The sequence below is a fragment of the Zootermopsis nevadensis genome, unplaced genomic scaffold (genome assembly GCF_977971745.1).
Source record: "Zootermopsis nevadensis isolate Lab colony 2312 unplaced genomic scaffold, Znev_1.0 Znev_ptg000019l, whole genome shotgun sequence".
Lineage (NCBI taxonomy): Eukaryota > Metazoa > Arthropoda > Insecta > Blattodea > Termopsidae > Zootermopsis > Zootermopsis nevadensis.
This window is the reverse complement of record NW_028259151.1, coordinates 3,215,062-3,233,190: the sequence shown is the minus strand read 5'-3', so window position 1 is coordinate 3,233,190 and position 18,129 is coordinate 3,215,062. Positions and strand designations below refer to the sequence as shown.

At 37.2% G+C, this 18,129-nt stretch overlaps 1 protein-coding gene and 1 long non-coding RNA gene across 3 annotated transcripts; one reads left to right on the top strand and one right to left on the bottom strand.

The window, feature by feature from the left end:
• The first annotated feature begins 392 nt into the window (after positions 1-392).
• LOC147873358 (uncharacterized) lies at positions 393-2,990 on the top strand. The gene is made up of 2 exons (XR_015535851.1): positions 393-1,108; positions 2,050-2,990. It is a non-coding gene; the product is annotated as an uncharacterized LOC147873358 (long non-coding RNA).
• Positions 2,991-3,081: 91 nt separating this feature from the next.
• On the bottom strand, positions 3,082-16,233 carry LOC110829383 (uncharacterized). 2 transcript variants are annotated; one of them, XM_022063043.2, is made up of 5 exons: positions 15,585-16,233; positions 11,057-11,170; positions 6,561-6,707; positions 5,232-5,342; positions 3,082-4,004 (listed from the first exon to the last, which is right to left on the bottom strand). In XM_022063043.2, the coding sequence occupies exons 2-5, from the start codon at positions 11,148-11,150 to the stop codon at positions 3,478-3,480; spliced, it is 879 nt and encodes a 292-aa protein (XP_021918735.1). In that variant the 5' UTR covers positions 11,151-11,170; positions 15,585-16,233; the 3' UTR covers positions 3,082-3,477. The 2 variants fall into 2 exon arrangements, with proteins under 2 accessions (XP_021918735.1, XP_021918736.1); XM_022063044.2 differs by having other exon boundaries at positions 11,057-11,167.
• Between the last annotated feature and the right edge of the window lie 1,896 nt (positions 16,234-18,129).

The following is an 18,129-nucleotide window of genomic DNA, read 5'->3' as shown; positions in this document are numbered from 1 at the left end:
GTTAACAGTGACGGTAGTGACAAACGGGTTCCGATTGTAGTTGGAAAATCACTAAAACCGCGTTGTTTCAAAAACATGAAAAAACTTCCGGTGAAATATCACGCCAACAAAAAGGCTTGGATGACAACAGACATCTTTACGGCGTTTTGAAGTTCTCTGGATGCCTCCATGGGCGCACAAGGCAGAAAGATTTTGCTATTTGTAGATAATTGTGCCGCTCATCCGAAGGACACGACATTTCTACGAAATGTGAAAGTCGTGCAGTATCCAGCAAATTGCACGAGCGTCTTGCAACCGCTTGATTTGGGCACCATCAAGTCTTTCAAGCAGTTGTATAGAAAGCGCCTTGTGCAAACAGCTGTATGTGTAATGGATGCTGGGAAGGATGTCAACATGAAAATTGACGTGCTACAAGCAATTCATTTCACAGTGGCAGCTTTGCGGCAAGTCTCCCAACCAACTGTTGTGAATTGTTTTCGCAAAGGTGGCTACGGGTGAGAACTTCGCGCACAAGCAGACTCTAAGGTCAGTGTGGATGAAGATGAGGATGAGCATGATGGCTTTCACGAAGACTGGAATCGATTTGGCGCCGTGAAAGACGTGGTTAAATTTGGTGACTACGCGGCAGTAGACAGCGAGCTTGCTATATGCGGAGTCGACACGATTGGTGAGTTGTGTGAAGATCGCGAAGGGGGTGGGAGCGGTGAGGAAGAGGAAGACGACGAATGCGAGCCCGAAGCTGTGCCGAGTTTTGCCGAAGCACACGCTGCATTGGCAAAAGTGAAGTCGTTCTTTCATGCGCGTAATATTAGTGAACGTGATGAGGAAACATTTTGAACGTGGAAAGTGCTCTCTGTTTGGTCTAAAACGGTAAAGTTTCGACAAACCAGTTGTCCATTAAAGACTTTTTTGGTAAAAAGAAGTAACTTTGAAAGAGAAACATTGTTTTTTTAAAATTGTTAATGCTTTCCCGCATCTATCGTTTTCCCGCATTCATCGTTTTTATTTCCCACCCCCGCCGAAAACGATGCATCGAGGTTTCACTGTAGTTGGAAGCCTGTCACTAGATGGAACCATTGTTCAGTAGTTTGCTGACATAGTGCTGCAGGTACATTTATTTTATGCATAATATTTTGTCTATTCATTACAGTTGTTATATCTTTATAACATTATTTTGAGGCTTTTGCAAGTAGTTGCAATACTCATTTTTGGTATTGTTTTGTTATTAATTTCAAACGTTATTACTAATTTCCCCCTCTTTTTGTGGGTTTTTCTTGGTATTTTCTGTTTTGAACCAGTGGTGGTGAACTCCACCACTCGGGCTTCAAGTTTCTGCTTCTAGTAACACTTTACATATTATGTGTGATCCTAGTATGGCTGTTTTTATGAGGAATCTATTTATTGCTTTCCTTGTATTGTTTCAAAGTACTTTTTTAGTCCATTAGTTACAATTTCTGTGGCTCAAATGATTTCTGGTGTGGCTAAACATTTTGTGTTCCACATGCATTGAATTTCTATACATAGATTTATGTATTTTAATTCCTTTTTTCACTCCTGTGTTACATTACTATATGATAGTATTGCTACATTAGTCAGAAAGCAAATTTTGGCCTTATTTTTAATTATAATGTCTGACCTATGTGCCAGAACTTTCCTGTCAGTTTGAACCCCTTGTTTTCAAAGTACTGTTATATCTTGAAGATGTTGTCTTCTGGATTATTGCGCCGTGTAGTATGGTAGATTTCCACCGTTTCAGAGGTCATTCTGCCTCCGTCATCAGAGCCCTGATGACGGAGGCATCATGACCTCTGAAATGTTGGTGGAAATCTACCATACTACACGCGGCAACAACCCAGAAGACAGCAATTTTCAGACTCACTGCCGTGAAAACCTCAAATCCTACATTGTTATATCTTCATGTTCACATAGTGACTTATGTACATCTAAGTACCAGCTTTCTGTTGTTTCAGTGCCTAACGTCTTACATATTGAATGATATAGATGTGTACAGACTTTATAATGTATTCTTATATATTTATTATTTTCCAGAATGGGACATCCTGATATTTGCAACATGCTTTGTAGAAACTAGTGATATTATGTAGGTAATAGCTCGTACAATTAGTTGATAGCGGAGATTGATTTCTTTATTTGACATACACATGACATTTGCTAACAGTTCTGTCTTCCTGCATATTTTCTTTCTCCTGCTTTTAATTAGGATTCCTCAACTTAGACTACGTTGGTAACTCTTCCCTTGCTCACTGTTCGTCATACTTTTTTATGAACAATTTCTAGTAGGAATTTCATGACAGAAGTTTAGCACACATTCCTAGGTGATATTTTCTTTTCTTTGAACATTTATATAATATTTTCAGGGTGGAAATTGCAGGATTAAAGACAAAATATATTGGAAATTTGTTGTTAGTCTCTTACATTTTAGGCCTAAATATAATAAAATTAGAGGTTTCTTTTACAACATAGCACCATAAATATCATAATTGTCTTTACTATCTTTTAATAATCTGTTTGGAATTCATAGATACTTGAGTTTGTTAAAAATTGTATTCAGTACACACGTAGGCTTGAAAACAGTAGTTCATGTGACATTTTGTAGTGGATACTAAGTAGCATGTTGACAAGAAATTCAGGTAAGAGAGTTTGATGTCGAGCATTATTTCACATTCATAAATTCAAAAATACTTAACTTTTCATGAATATTAAGTATATCTTTATTTGTATTACATTTCCATACCAACATTTGTTCTAATAAAAGATGTATCTGTGTTAGTTGTGTAAATTAACATTTATTAAATACAGCAGAAAGTAATTCTTGAATAAAAATGGCAGATGTACTAATTGTTGAGTATTTTATGCTTAAGATTGAAAACTGCTTCCTATCAAAATAAAGTTTGCTAGAAAGAAATGTGATGCCATGAGTTATGAAGATTTATTGGCAATAAAGACTTCTTGTTGGTCATTTTGAGTTTCTCTTGCCTTTCTTTTCAAATATTCACAAAAAGGAGCCATAGTTATGGATATAAAAATATCACATTAAGGGAATAATTCAGAATATAATGATTGTGGGATAGCTTGAGCTTTAATGCATGGGCAAGACAGATCATATATACAAGTTAGTACATAAATCTATAACAGCAACAACTCAATAGACTACATTAATTTACTTTTCTTTACAGCCTGTCAACTATTTTATAAGAGATAATGTCCCAAATAAGGTCTTTGTTATGACACTGTCCACTTTCATCAAGAAGGGCACAAGAGGAAAGGGTTTCCTGAAAATTACCCAAATAGAGAAACAAATCCCAGTGATCACAGCCATGTTGCTCCATATGTTAATTGCAATCCATATACTGTTGCTATTTATTCAAAGATTTTAATTCCTGCATCACAATATTTGGGAGGCTTTGTGCGAAACTAATTTCAGCACTGTAGGTCTGCATCTTGCATCTTTTATCTTCAGAAAACCCACCTTGCTCCCCTTACTGTAGCACCAAAGTTTAATGCATCTAATTTTCTATCAATTTTATCTTGTCTTGCAAGTGCTGCTCTTTCCATCTGAGAAAGTTTCACTTGTTGCATTTCCAGCAATTTCTCTCTGGCTTCAGCCTCTCGTTCTAACCTTTCCTCTAGTGCATCGGCCTGTCTTTCCCGTGCTTCATCCCTGGCCTCAGCTGTAATCTGATGTAATTTCTTCTGAAACTCATCTAAGATATTCCTTTGGTCCTTTGCTCTATCAATAGCTTCAATTTTCTGTTCAAGTTCTCTCTCCTGCTTCTCATGCCACCACTCTCTTTGTTGTTCCTCTCGTTCTAATGCATCCTCCAATGCGTCCTGCTTCCGTTCTAATGCATCCTCCAATGCGTCCTGCTTCCGTTCTAACGCATCCTCCATTGCTTCCTGCTCTCGTTCCAATGCAAGTTGCACTGCTTCTTGGATCTGACGATCTTTTTCCTCGCGTTCTATATTATCCAATTCTGCTTTGCCTAAAATAAAAATTAAAATGACAAAAATGATCAAAATATTTCATATCGTGAGTAGTAAAACATAGGAATTTTCCATGTGGCACACAATTAATACAAGTACTAGCAATAGTGGTTGAACATGTATAATGAAGGAGAAAGACAGACATACACAGATTTGCAACAAGTGGGTTTACACAAATTTTCTGTAAACACAACTTGTATTATTTATTGTATGTGGAGAGTGTTAAGCAGCTACCTACATATTTCACTGTGTGCATCATCAGGCTATAAATATCTTATTCATATTGAGGAAATGTTTGTAATATAAACATAGAACAAGGTTTAACGTGTAGGTGCTTAATATTTTATATATTAAACACACACACACATTAAATTAAATAAACTGTGTTCGCAAAATCCATGTGTAACTTCTCTTCAGAATCTTACAATAGGAATGCATCATTATAAGATCTACATAGCTTTAGTTTGGTTCCCATGTTTTTATTCTTTCGTGTAACACAGTCAATACATTTTCACGGACGTATTATGTTAGGATCCAAACTCAAAATATTGCATGTTCCCCAGGTTTGCATCATTGATGGTATGGAAAATTGCAAATCTTATGTGGCATTTTATCCCTTTCATACTAGTAAAAAAAATGTAAAAAGTAAAGTTGCCCCACTATATGCCGTGTAAGTGCTTCGGGAGAGTGGACGTATAGCTCTTACTCCGTTGCCTCGGCTCTAGATAGTGGTGAGTGGTTAGCGTGACGCCATGGCTGTGCTTTACCCCTGGGAAAAGACCGTGGTACCCATTGGATAGGAGGCTGGGTGGGCCCCAGAGCTGGTCTGGTCACAGAGGCTAGAGGAAAAACCCTCTGCCCCCATCGGGGATCGAACCCCGGTTGTCCAGTCTGTAGTCAGTCACTATACTGACTGAGCTACCCGGCTCACTTCCTTTCATATTAGTTCTATAAAAATTGGCTGTTGATTTTAATATTATTAACAGGATATAGATCAAAACATGAAGACATTCCCAGGGATAATAATGTCAAGCACCATTTCGCTTATGGAATACTGAGAGTATTCTGAGGATTCTCTGATAATTTAGGAATGTAGTCTCATTTGAAATGTCTGCTTTATTTGCAAGCAAATCCTTTCTCTATTCAACAGCTATTAAAATCCTTTAATTTGTCAGTCTATCTTACTGCCTACATACATTCATGCACGGGCCGACATAAGTACGTACTCAGTTTTCTGCATGACCTCTTAATGTTTACTTTCTTTCCCACTGTTGTTAAGTTTCTTATGCACATTTCGCCATTTGCTATGGTAACAGTTTCTTGTCTGTTAACTTTACCTGTAACAAATTCATAAACATTAATGAATTGTATAATGTTGTTCTGGATATGACAATGTGTATTCTTGCATATGGAGACAGCATGTTTCTCCAAAATGCTAGTATGTTACACAGCATTATAACCCAGAACACCTTTATTGAAGTGAGAATATCATATTCTTACGTTAATGAATTTCATATTTAGTCAGCCATTATTCTGGGGCAAGAAAGATGCTTCTTATTTGGTATTTTATTTCAATTGCAAAACTTACCTTGAAGTCTCATATCAGCATTAATTTAAATTATCATATAATTTCAGTTAAATTCATACATAATAATTACATTCAGTGATCACATGTTTGGTACCTAGTGCAGTAATCATAAACTTATAATTTCCTAAATTTACAGATTTGAATTATGTGTGACAGTGTAGTTGCATATCAAAAGTTTTGGTTAATGATGTGATTTTTTTCCAAAGTTCACTGATTTTAATATGTGAGATTAGATTGTTTTTTTTTCTTCATTTGCAGTCTATGTCGGATTTGTGATGGAAAAAAAAAAATGCACTGGGACAGGTTTTCCTCCAAGGTCTTTTTTTCCCTTGTCAATTTTATTCCACTGCCACTCCATATATATTCGTGTATCATCTGGTGGTTGGGCAATGGGCCCAATAGCAGCCACAGTTCCACAAAGCCATAGCCTACCCCATTTGCAACATTAATGACAATATATAGGATTGTAGGAGATCCATCAGTGGTAATGGAGTTGACATCAGACCACAGAATCTCCGAGTTTTCAATTCATGTGTTACATCCAATAAATAATCATTTATTGCTGCTCAAATTTCCATAGCACTTACGTGTGTGTAATATTCATGAATAATGCCTTTTCCTTTGTTCCAAATTTCTTACAAGTTAGTGGTACACGAAGAAAAACGATGGCAGTGACCATGATAACAGACTGTAGTTAAGACTATAGCATTTTTTGAGAACCAAAAATGTTGTAGTGGTAATGCATAGTAAACATTTAGACATTACATCACATTTGGGTGTACCAACAGTTAAAATTAAAGTTTCTCATTTTTCGGTAAAATAATTATTTGTTATCTGCAAGGAAGGAAAAGTTCAGAATATCAAACTAAAACATAAAGGAAGCTCATATAATTGCCTTCTAAGAGAATGAATCATATTGACAACGCATGTGTTTAAATAAGTTGAAAGTTATTATATTATTATATACCATATATATTGATGCACCGTTTGTCAGATGTTGCATTGCCATTAACAATGGTGGTAAACGCTATACAGCTGCTACCAGGGGGACAATGGAGTCCATTGCACCAGGTCCCGAATCCTGATGATGATGATGATGACGACGATGAATGAACTGAAAGAAAAACACAATTTTCATGTTTTTATTTATGTGGTCTAGCGGTCAGAACACTAGCCTTGTAATCCTGGGGTCCCGGGTTCAATTCCCGGTGGTGCTCAGATTTATAACTTGTGTTGGGCAAGGCCGTGGTCTAGGCATCACGGAGTTTTCCTCCGGGGGCTTTCCCGGTTTCTCCGTGGCATCCCAACAATTACTCCATTCACACACACAGAAGAAGGCAATGGCAAACCACTTCTGATCATCTGCCAAGAACGTATATACTATGTATGAGCAGGTCCCTGACAACCTGAAGAGGATGGAAGGATCCTGTTCATAAAATATGGACCTGTCGACAGCCAGAACACTAAAAAAACCCAGAATGTTCTGTGAAGTGGTTATCACTTCTGCTTCATATTTGATTGGTTGTGGGATCACATTTCAGTCCTAATACCGACTACCAGGAAAATGCTTGGATAGTATAGTCGGCGCAGTAGTTTTTGGCCGGTGGAGAAGCTAGCGGAGCTGGTGGACGGGCCTACTCTGTGTACCTGAGGTGGCACGGTCAGTGTATTTCTTTTGTTTGGGCGTTCAGTCCGATAAGCTCCTCGGTGCAGTCAGCATTATACTATCGCACAAATGACTCGCTCCTAGCCTTCCCCTTGAAAATTTCACCGGCCAAAAACTACTGCGCCGACTATATCGCAACCCTTTCAAGCATTAAATTAATTTAAAAAGTATTTATAATCCAATTCCTGTCTCAAAGAAAACACGATGTATCTTCAATAGAAAGATCAGTTAATTGCTGTTCTTTAATAAAATAATTGCTGTTTATTCTGAGAATCATAAGAACCTCATGAATACACTCAGTGGGCAAAATGTAGAGTCACTGAATGTTAGAGTACATATATGTACTTATGTGCTTTAAAGAGCTAAATGGGTAGCAATTGCTTCATTCCACCTCGACAGTTCTATTTTCATAATTCACTTATCAGTTGATATATAATCATTGCACTAAAGCTTAAACAAACTGAAATAGAAACCTAAGTTATAGTTAGTTGTAAGATTTTAAATTACAGTCCACAGAGGAAACAGAGTTAAGAGGACGTTCATGTTGATATCTGTCTTCTGGGTTGTAGTCTGGTAGACGTTTACCAACATTTCAGAGGTCCTTGCTACCTCCCCATCGTCCTGATAATGGAAACAGCATGGACCTCTGGACTCAACACCGCGAAAACTTCAAATGCTACATGTGATAGAATATTATAGAATTTATTTATAGTCCATAGATTCTTCGTAATCCCAAGCCAAGGATGTGCAACATGTCATAACACAAATACAGTATTGTTTTCTAATAAAAAATGATGTTCTGGATTGTGACCCTGTGTGGATTCGGTAGATACGTTTCAGAGAAACATACCGTCTCCATCTTCAGGGCCTCTCGAATCAATATACGACACCACATGGCACTACAACCCAGAAAAATATAAAATTATGGAAGTAAATCGTATAGGTATTTTGAATGTCAGTATCTGGTAGCAACCACACATTATATTTTTAGTCCTGGTTTTAAACAAACAATCCGGCGACATCCATTTGGCATTATTGCATTGTGTAAGTATCTCAGCAGTGTTCAAAATAAAATGTAATGACTATTTGATTCTCCAAATGTGTCTGAGATATTCCTCCGTAACGGAACTAGCATGGTAATTTGTTTACAGCTTTAAATTTCGTAAAGGTCACTCATACGTGCAGTTTGCGTTCCTGCGAATCGCCGTGAAAATCTAAAACGCGCTAAACGGGAAACGTTTTACACACCCGTGTATTGTCTGATACACCATGACAGGCCATAATTTGTTCTCTCTAGAGTCTGAATTGGGGGGGGGGGGATTTCATTGAAACTGCGCTCGCAACTAAGTGGCCCTGCGCGGCAACTTAACCGCGGGCAGCCAAAGCGCGTATAACTAGTCACCTGTATTATTTATAGTTTATTTTTATAAAACAAATTAATATTTTTGAGATGATAATGTTGCGTCATATTGTGATGATTATAATTGTTTTTTAATTTAACCGTCTAATCACAATAAAATATTTTATTAAATATTAAAATATCAAAATATTATTACTACAATTAACATTTAATATTTAAAATATTTAAAATATATTAAAATGATGCTCTTTCTATCGAAATGTTCGATTTACAATTAGAGCATCATCTTTTTCACGACATGTTTCGGTTTTCAATGAACCATCTTCAGGTGTATAATCGATATAATTCAAATGTAATATTCTAAATGCAATCCTTCGTCAGATGTCCCTTAAATATCAGTTATCCTCTTCTAGATCAATTGTACTTTGTTATCACATTCAATGTTGTTTCGTAAATGTATGTCGCGTATAGCGTGATCTTGCGTGGGTGAAATGTTTGTAGTGGTTTTTTATAATCGGTCAGAAATGAAGAGTGGAGGAGGTCCGTCTAGAAGTAATGTTGTGTTGGAGTTAAAATTTTTGTTAAAATACCCAATTTAAATTTCCTACGAGTTATGGATAGAAAGACGCGATTTATGTATATTACAAAAACAAGCATAAATGCCTTAAACCCACATATGCATATAATGTAAAGCCTGAACATAATTATGTTTCCTTCCACGAGTCTCATTATAAAAGTTGTTTTACTTCAACGGCGACTGCACTTAAGGAGAACTTTAGAGTTAAATAGCATTGTAATGCAGTGTTTCTGGTTTACTGCAAGGATGTTCTAGAAGACGCACAAACTCTTTGAGCTCATATACAATAAAAGTTATTTTAATTATAACTGTACGAAATACATTTGTTACTTAATAGTATTTCAATATGCTCATCTTGAATTTGATTGCAGAAAAGTGACACAGTTCAACGAGAAATGGGTTATTCTTGCATTTTCTTTTGAATTTTATAGAATTACTTTTACAAGCCTGTCACACGGTGTCAAACACAGCCTTCTGAGTGGAGAACTCGCCTCAGTAAATAATAAAAATGAAATAAGCCTAGTGTTCTCTTAGCGTCACGAGCAATTTAAAAGTCTGTTAGTTATAATACGTGTGCGAACAATAATGTTTCTTACATTGCGAAATTGTATTTAATAATTATACGTTTAAAATGTCATAGACAAATTAAAATTTCTTATGATCTATTTGCCATTGGTATTAAAAGTGTTACCGTAATTAAATGTTATACGAGGTGCGATCGGAAAGTTTCAAGACTGTGTCAATAGAGGGCGAACCGAATGTAGTACGAGCTTCTGCCGCTAGGGGGTGCGGCCTACATTCATAGTGAATCAGTGTGCCAGCCGGCATCATCGAATTAGCATTTGTTTCTTAGTTACGGGCGTTTTGGTAGTACATTACACCGACCCTCCTGCGATTTCGGAATGGCGTGTGCATCAAATTTTGCCAAAGACTCGCCAAAACGGCTACGGAAACCTATGAAATGCTAAAGTAAGCATTTGGGGAGTCCGCAATGGGTCGTGCACAAACTTTTGTGTGGCATTCACGTTTTAAAAATGGCCGAACCTCTGTCGATGATGACGAGCGTTCTGGACGACCATCTTCGAGCACAACGCCTGAAAATGTTACGAAGATTCGGCAGGCCATTCACGAAGATCGACGTCGTACCATCAACGACTTGTGCGACATTGTTGGGATAGGCTATGGGACCTGTCAGCTGATTCTAAAGGAAGAACTCCACATGCGACGCATCATGACAACGCGCCAGCGCACACCGCCCTCAAAGTTCGGCAGTTTTTGGCCTCAAACACCATGGCCGTCATCCCGCACCCTCCTTATTCGCTGGATTTAGCTCCGTGTGACTTCTTCCTCTTCCAAAAGATGAAAATTCAGCTAAAGGGAAGGAGATTTGAGACGATAGAAGAGATTCAGGCAGAATCGCAGATGGTGCTTGACAGGCTGACAAAGAAAGATTTCCAGGGATGCTTCCAGGCTTGACAGCGGCGCTGGGATCGTTGTGTTCACTCCCAGGGGAACTACTTCGAGGGTGATGGATGAATTTAATACCTGAGATAAGTGTACGGGTTTTTATAGGCGCAGTCTAGATACTTTCCGATCGCACCTCGTATGTATTGTGAGAACGCTCGTGCGAGATATACTACGACGGAAAACTACATAACAACACTCTCCAAAGGCAGTAAAATATATCAAACAAGTGTGAATAACACGATTTCCAAGTAACAAATTGCAATCTCAATGATGCTTTCAATAAATTAGCATTTAATGTGTTTTTTTTTTTACAAAAATTCACTTGTTCTGAATTTGTAGCAAGAAACGGATTTGTTTTTTAAACTCTTTAAACCTTATACTCTGTTACTTTACCAACTATGACGCCACAATTAACTTGCGTTGCACTCAAAATAAGCAGTGTCACCGCAACACCCAATAGGAAGTTGACGTGAAGTTCTTTCTTCATGTTGTGTCTATTGCAGGCTGCTGGAATAAAATACAATATCGTTATAACCAGCTTCATACGTAACGTAATAATAAAGCAACAAGACTATTGTGGAACGTACTGAAGTGTGTGTATTTAAAACCTACTATTTTCAAATGCCTATTACATCCTGTGTTCATAATTATCTTACAAATACTATGTGGTACTGCAGACGCGAATTATAGTCAAAAATTGTATCAAGCCTAAAAATCGAGTTTGGGTGAAGTTCTTACTCTGTTTTTAAATATTTATGAGTCTGAGACAAAAGTATACAATTTTGTGACCCAGATAGAATAGTCATGTAAGATTTCAGGTTTTCACAGCAGTGAGTCTTCTGAGTTGTTGCGCCGTGTAGTCTGGTAGATGACCACCAACTTTCAGAGGCGCTACAATCCAGAAGATAGCAATCTTTAGAATTGTTATGTACCATTAGCGCAGTTTGTCAGAATACTTACTTAAAGACAGACGAACATAGCCATTTTGTAAACTGCACGTGTGTTTTGCACGATATGCACAGAAGCGGTGTGTGTTTAACTGTCTGTCCACCCATATATTTCAGCTCCGAATCTACTGAACGGATTTCGAAACAAAAAAAGGTTTGGGGTTCATCACCAAACGTTGTTACGCAAATCTGATCTATTTTGTGTTGGTTAAACATATTGACTACGTACGTAATATTAAATTCAGTGTTATTAATTAAATAAAAGATTTCTAATCATAAAGACACTATCTCATATAAAATAAAAACCTACATTTTTTCTGAAAATTATTGTTGGGGTACAGTGTAGTATATTTTACGAAACACAATTTAAAAATCATGTCCCTATCTTGCAACACGCGAGAATGAGATGTACAAAACGAAACATTTTAATATTTAATACCACATCTAAATAAGATAACTACCACGTCTTAAAGTTACCTGTTACTGGCACGAAATACACGGGGAAGATAATATATTCATTTATTCTTTATTAGCTTTGTTAACAGTATATTTTCATGTTGGTGTCAACGAATTTTTAGCGCTGGTTTTTGTGACGACAGTTACAAATTAGATGATAATAAAAAACCTTGGAAGACCGTAGCAGAATGCGAATTCCTGAAAAGAAGTAAATATCACTATTTCGATAACAACATTACTTAATGAAGAATCTGAATTGTCGAGTTGCGTACCCTGCTCCATGGATTTAAATAAATCCTCGATCAAATGTTAAAACTTGGGAAAGACGGCAGCTTAAGACTGTAGTTTGTGTTAGAATTAAAAGCAGAATAAACTGGGGAAATGCGTACGTAATACCATTTAGTTCAGTGGATTCTTTTCAAAGCCTATTCTTACCGAAACATCAGAGCGTGGAACCCTAGAATAGCGAGTTTGAAGGGAATGTAAAAAAGTGGTAGTGGAACCACGGTTCCGGAGACTTTGACGTAAATGCGTCTATACGGAAAGGAAGTTTATATATTGGCTTTATTCTAAATATTTCCTTTATACATGCTTTACAATTGAGATAAGTTTGATTAAGATATTGCTTAATTAACTTGAATTAGTTACGCTTAAGATGGGTCTGTGGTAGCTGAATGTAATGTAAAGTAATGTAATGTAAACCTGCTGACCAATTTAATTGACTCGAAATAAACCGATGTTAGTAGTGTTTCATTACTCATCCATGATAGAGCACAATATCGGAAGGATGTAGCGTATGTTCTTACAAGGTGGAAAATTGTCCATGTGCCTAAGAACCAGGCCATGAAGATGTATGGGGTCGTGGAGGTAAATATGGACTCATTTGAAACGTCAGCACTTTAGATAGGGGTGGATGATCAGATTGGCTCTGTGGCTGCTTTAATCCGGTGGTTGGACGGAAGCGGCGGTGAAAAAAATCCCCTGCCTCTATCGGAAGTCGAAGACTGGACGTCCAGCCCGTAGCCAGTCACTTCACTGAACGACCTCACAAAATGGCTACCAGTCTAACGAACAATCAAATTTCAGCCCTGAAAATGGAGAAACGCTGGCATCTACCGACGAGTTTACAGGCGCCATAAACTAGAATAACGTCTTCAATCAAACTAGAACTAACTAACTAGATGGCTTACCGAACCCGAAGGTTCATCACCGAATTAACCAAAGCCCTCCACCGGAAACTTGGAATTGTACGTGACGGAAGGGCGAGTCTGCAGCTACGATCCCATGTTCATCTCCTGCGTCATCCTGTCCTGACTAACACATTTCAACCAGCAAATGTTATCTCCAAGGCGATTAAACAGAGAATGTCTCTTTCAGTCACGCATTATGAAGTTCCTAGAATCCTGCATCATCTCCTTTGTCTTCTTAAATTTGTTTGACGTAACCCAGATGGATTCTGAGGTTGCGAACTACAACGGTTAAACTCACACACCCCTTTAACCAAAACAGTTGAACTGATACATCGGTTACACGTCCCTTAGTTTTAAATTCAAATATACTTATACGTACATGCAGTCAGACTCACAGATTAAGTGAACTTGTGAGGTGGCTGGTTCACATTGTGATCTCCGTGGTTAGCAACGTTTTGCAGTATTCAGGAAAGAACCTCAAAAATCAATATTACGCATGCGTGAATTCTCTACCACGTAAAACTATATGAATTTAACTGCAACGTGCAGGATTTTTCTTAAGATGGTTAACCCGAAATTTCTTTGCCCTGGAGCCAATTCTTAACCTCTCCATTATCTTGAATTTTGTTTTGAAGCAGCCATAATCTACGTTTTTCCTTAGTTCTAGATACCAAGTTCCATGAACTGAATCATTTTAATATTTATCAGCGATTTTTGATATATTAATCCTAAATTATTTCATCTTCGAAGAAATAATCCCTGAATAGGATATAAGTAACTAGATAATCAAGGTTACTTTAAAAATACAGACTTTTATTTATACTGTTTCTTATTGCACAACCAAATACAGCACGAATTACCTTGACTCTGGTCTGACACAGGGTACACAAAAAAAGAGGGCAGGATATGGATTTTCAGATAGATTTTGTCCTAACCGTTAAAGCAGGCCTGTTGGAGTCTTATTTAGAACTATAAAACCCATCAAAGAGTAAGATTTCCCTTAAGAGTCAATGGTTTATTCTAGTTTGTCTAATAAATTGCCTGAGATAATTCTTTTGGCACACCTGGAAATGTCGCACAGTCATAGTCTTATACAGCGTTTCAATCGCGCTGTAGACCTTAGCGTGAACTTGTGTGCATCAAGACTAACGTAGACATATTTGTTATAACTCTTCAGTCATTTGTTTTATTCTGTGCACTGATAATTAATTCTTCACAAAAGTAAACTACTGCAGTGTATAACGGAAATAATTAATATACGTGTAAAGTTGTCCACGTAAATTAACACAGGGCGGTCACGAATGAAATACCTTCCAAATGTAGTGCAGGGACTGTATTTAATTTTATTTACAAAAGACCAAATACAAATCATACTTTACATGAAGCCTGAAATCGAACTTAGCGATGTTCTCAGAAACTACACATCGTACAAAACATCGTAACATAGCATATCATAGAGTAACAGTAGTTCCAAAAAATTATCTTCCCCAGACCACTTGAAAAATGCTGAAGGCCTTGGCTGACGTCATCACTACATTTTTCCCGTTGTTTAACAAAAGTAATGTGTTGTGCCACAAATGCTGAAGATGAGAAAAATTAAAGTGAACAAATAATCTCTGGCTAGTCGCTGCTGAAGCTTCGAGCCACAAAAGAGAATAATGAAGTTCCTGTCAGTTCTGTCCTATTTGTTAAAATGCTTTTATTAATTTTGTTTAATAATTTCTTTAATCTTATTTGTTCTGCGGACCACCAGAATGATTGTCGAGAAATACTGGTGGTCTTCGGGCCACACTTTGGTAACCTGTGGGTACAGAAGTGCGTGCTTTGCTTCAAGCCCAAATGTTCGCACGGTCGCCCTGTTAGCAAGGATAAAAGTAGTGATTATAGAAAATATGGAGTAGAAACCTCTTATGGTATAACCTTCTTGATAAACTGTATGAAACTCGAACAGTTAACTAGAAACAAATAAATAACCAAATAACGATCGCAATGTTACCACCAGAATTTCGAAAAATTTTCAGGCATTAAACGGCAGAACAATGCTGCCACTTTCGGCAGTGTTCCAATGATTTACTAAACTGAATTTATTGTGGCCAGGAAAGATCATAAGTAAGCACTGAAGTTCTAGCTTTGTTGTTTCCCTACGATAACAGCGCATTGATTTCTCTGACATTGACTTATATTGGTAATCGTGACCAAAAGGGGGTAATGAAAATATATCGAGTGTAGATGTTCATGGGCCACAAATGAAAACTGTTGAAAAATTAGAAAACATTCTTCTGTCTCTACTGCCATAATATACTTGTAGATGAACTATTGAATACTCACTGTAGTTATTCGCAACGGACGACAGCACGGACACACCACTTCACAAGGTAACAGCGGCAGCTCGACTGACAACCTCGGCGTAGTTTCCCGGTTTTATATAACGAGTGCAAACACAATGGACACGTTTGAACAATGCTTTTTCTACCCAGTAATTGTGTTGTTGTGTGTTTTCCTTGTATCGTCTCGTATGCAGTCTCTCGAATTATAGGAAGTATTACATACAATAATCCTCAACTGTAATAGTCACTTTTTATTGCCTTCATAACCTTTTTCATGGTGAGCGTTAATGCACTTCACGAACAGTCACTGTTGTTGATAAATATTTGGATAAAAATATGAATTCTTTAAAATAACGATTGGTTTCTTGAAGCCGTAAATTGCTTTTTAATTAAAGAAATGGTTAACGAACTCCATAGCGTGAGGTCTTAAGTGAAAAGTCTATTGCTGCTCAGCTAATCGGGAAATTATCTGCTTTTATGGAACTAAAATGTCCATTGCCATATTCACAAAAGCCAGTAGTTGGACTGTGTGCTGAGCCTGTGACATAAACGTTTTAATAGTGGGACACCTAAGCGTCGTTAAATTAACTAAGAAACAATCTATAAATCTTGTTTCAACAAGCCCTCAGAACATTTTAAAACAGACTAATATGCATCTCAGAGGCTGTCGCAGTACACAAAACGTTTCCAGGGCGAGGCAGGTCACCTTCAAAGTCTGATGCAACACGTTATTTGCGATAAAGTTCTTATGCGTCACAGATGCATTGCGCTCTTCGCCTGCTTCTATGTGCAAACCGCCTCAAGATTCGAAGGCCATTGGTCATCCACGCCCCAGCATTACGCTAAGTAATACGCATGACCGACGCTCAAAATAAAATTCCAACCTTCTCTAATACTACGTTCACTAAGCCTGAAGAATTTGTTTGAAGTATTCTGTTTATTTTCTGAGGACAATTTCTAATTGTTAAAAATTGTCCCTTTCATGATTGTAATTATTTTCTAGTAGTGTGGGACATTTTCATCATGCATTTTAGATATGTCTCTGGTATTAATTAAGTAGGCATTTCAATTTCTCTTTGTCGTCCACTTTACTCCCTTTGGAGAAAATTCTTTATTTCTTAGACATAAGCAGTGTGATATTAACTTTCGCCATTTGAATATATTCCCGCCTTCAGGTGATCTTTCATTATTTCAGTGATTTTGCTTAATTATGTTATCATCTGCGTTCAGATCTGATGCATTCTCCTACCCAGAAGACCAACATAAACACTTTCACCGCTTTAAAAACCTCAAATCTCATATGTGAGCGATGAAATTTAAACTTGGCTGTACTGTGTAGAAACCAGTTTGATATTTGTCTGCGTACTCACACAGAGCAGACATTTAAGTGGTCGTGACGGTGACGGTGATGGTGGCGGCTTTAAAATTCCACAATAGAGAGACATAGTTTAAAATTTTTCACTGTTATTCTTTTAAAATGGCATGTTTTGAACTACGTATTTTTCATGCTGTTTTACAGAGTACTGAGTTAGTTTTATTTACGCATTTTTATGTAATGTCTTCAAATAATACAGATAATACAGAACTGTGGGACAAAGGAGGGAAGGAGATAATGGTACGAAAGGGATAACGAAGACAAAGCAAAATAGCGAGGCTTAAGTAAAGAAAGAAGTAATTTTTCATTGCATTTCAATGGATTTTTTATACTGTCGGAAATATTAATAAATGGGAAGATAATTGTAATCTGAAGTTTAAGTTGTTGAGGATGTCATTGACAGAATACTAAATCAGTTGTGTTGTAGCACTGTACTACTTTGGAATGTTGGAATGTTGAACTTACTGCATTTCCAGAGTAAGAAACGAAGAAGGGTTATGTTGAAGCAAGCAAACAAAATAACGATCTCAGAATGAGACGTGGATTAGACTGTAAATGCGTGTACACAGTTCGACAAAAATTAATAAGACTGAAATAAAATAAACATGTGATGAACTTCGTTCAGAGAGAGGCCGCTACAGGAGCACAGAAGTGTTGTTGTTCCGTGTCAACATCAAGTTTTGTGTGAGGCTGCGGAAAGCCCCACTGAAACACATGAAATGTTATGAACAGCTTACTGGGATAAGGCTCTGTTCCGAGTACAAACATTTCGACGGTTTAAGCGTTTTTAAAAGGGGAAAGAGTATGTGGAACATGAACCGAGTTTTCGAAGTCTTTCCAAAGTTTACATGGACGTTGTAATAAATGTATTCCGTCCAATGGATAATAAACATTTTGTGAAATGAATCTTTGTTTTTATTTTATTTCAGTCTCATTAATTTTTTGCCAAACTGTGTAGATGCGAGTAGACGTTGTAAACTTAGTTCCGAAGTCCCATCCCTGGTCTTGAGATTTAAGATTAGTAACTAGAACGACATTAGGCAAAAGAAAAGTGAACAAACGATGGTTATTGTGAGAAAACAAAGAGAATCTTTTTGTAAGTTATTATTTTTCTTGGACAACTACTTTTCAGCTCACCTTCTCACCGTATTTTTCTGAACCGTTTTACTGG

Bases quoted from the DNA above. Each gene is read 5' to 3' on its own strand.
- LOC110829383 (XM_022063043.2), bottom strand. From the start codon at position 11,150: ATGAAGAAAGAACTTCACGTCAACTTCCTATTGGGTGTTGCGGTGACA. The intron at 6,708-11,056 runs GTAAAGTAACAG...TTTTTCTTTCAG, and splicing joins TAATTGTGGCGTCATAGTTG to TTCATTCATCGTCGTCATCA. The intron at 5,343-6,560 runs GTATATAATAAT...AATTTGTTACAG, and splicing joins ACGGTGCATCAATATATATG to GTAAAGTTAACAGACAAGAA.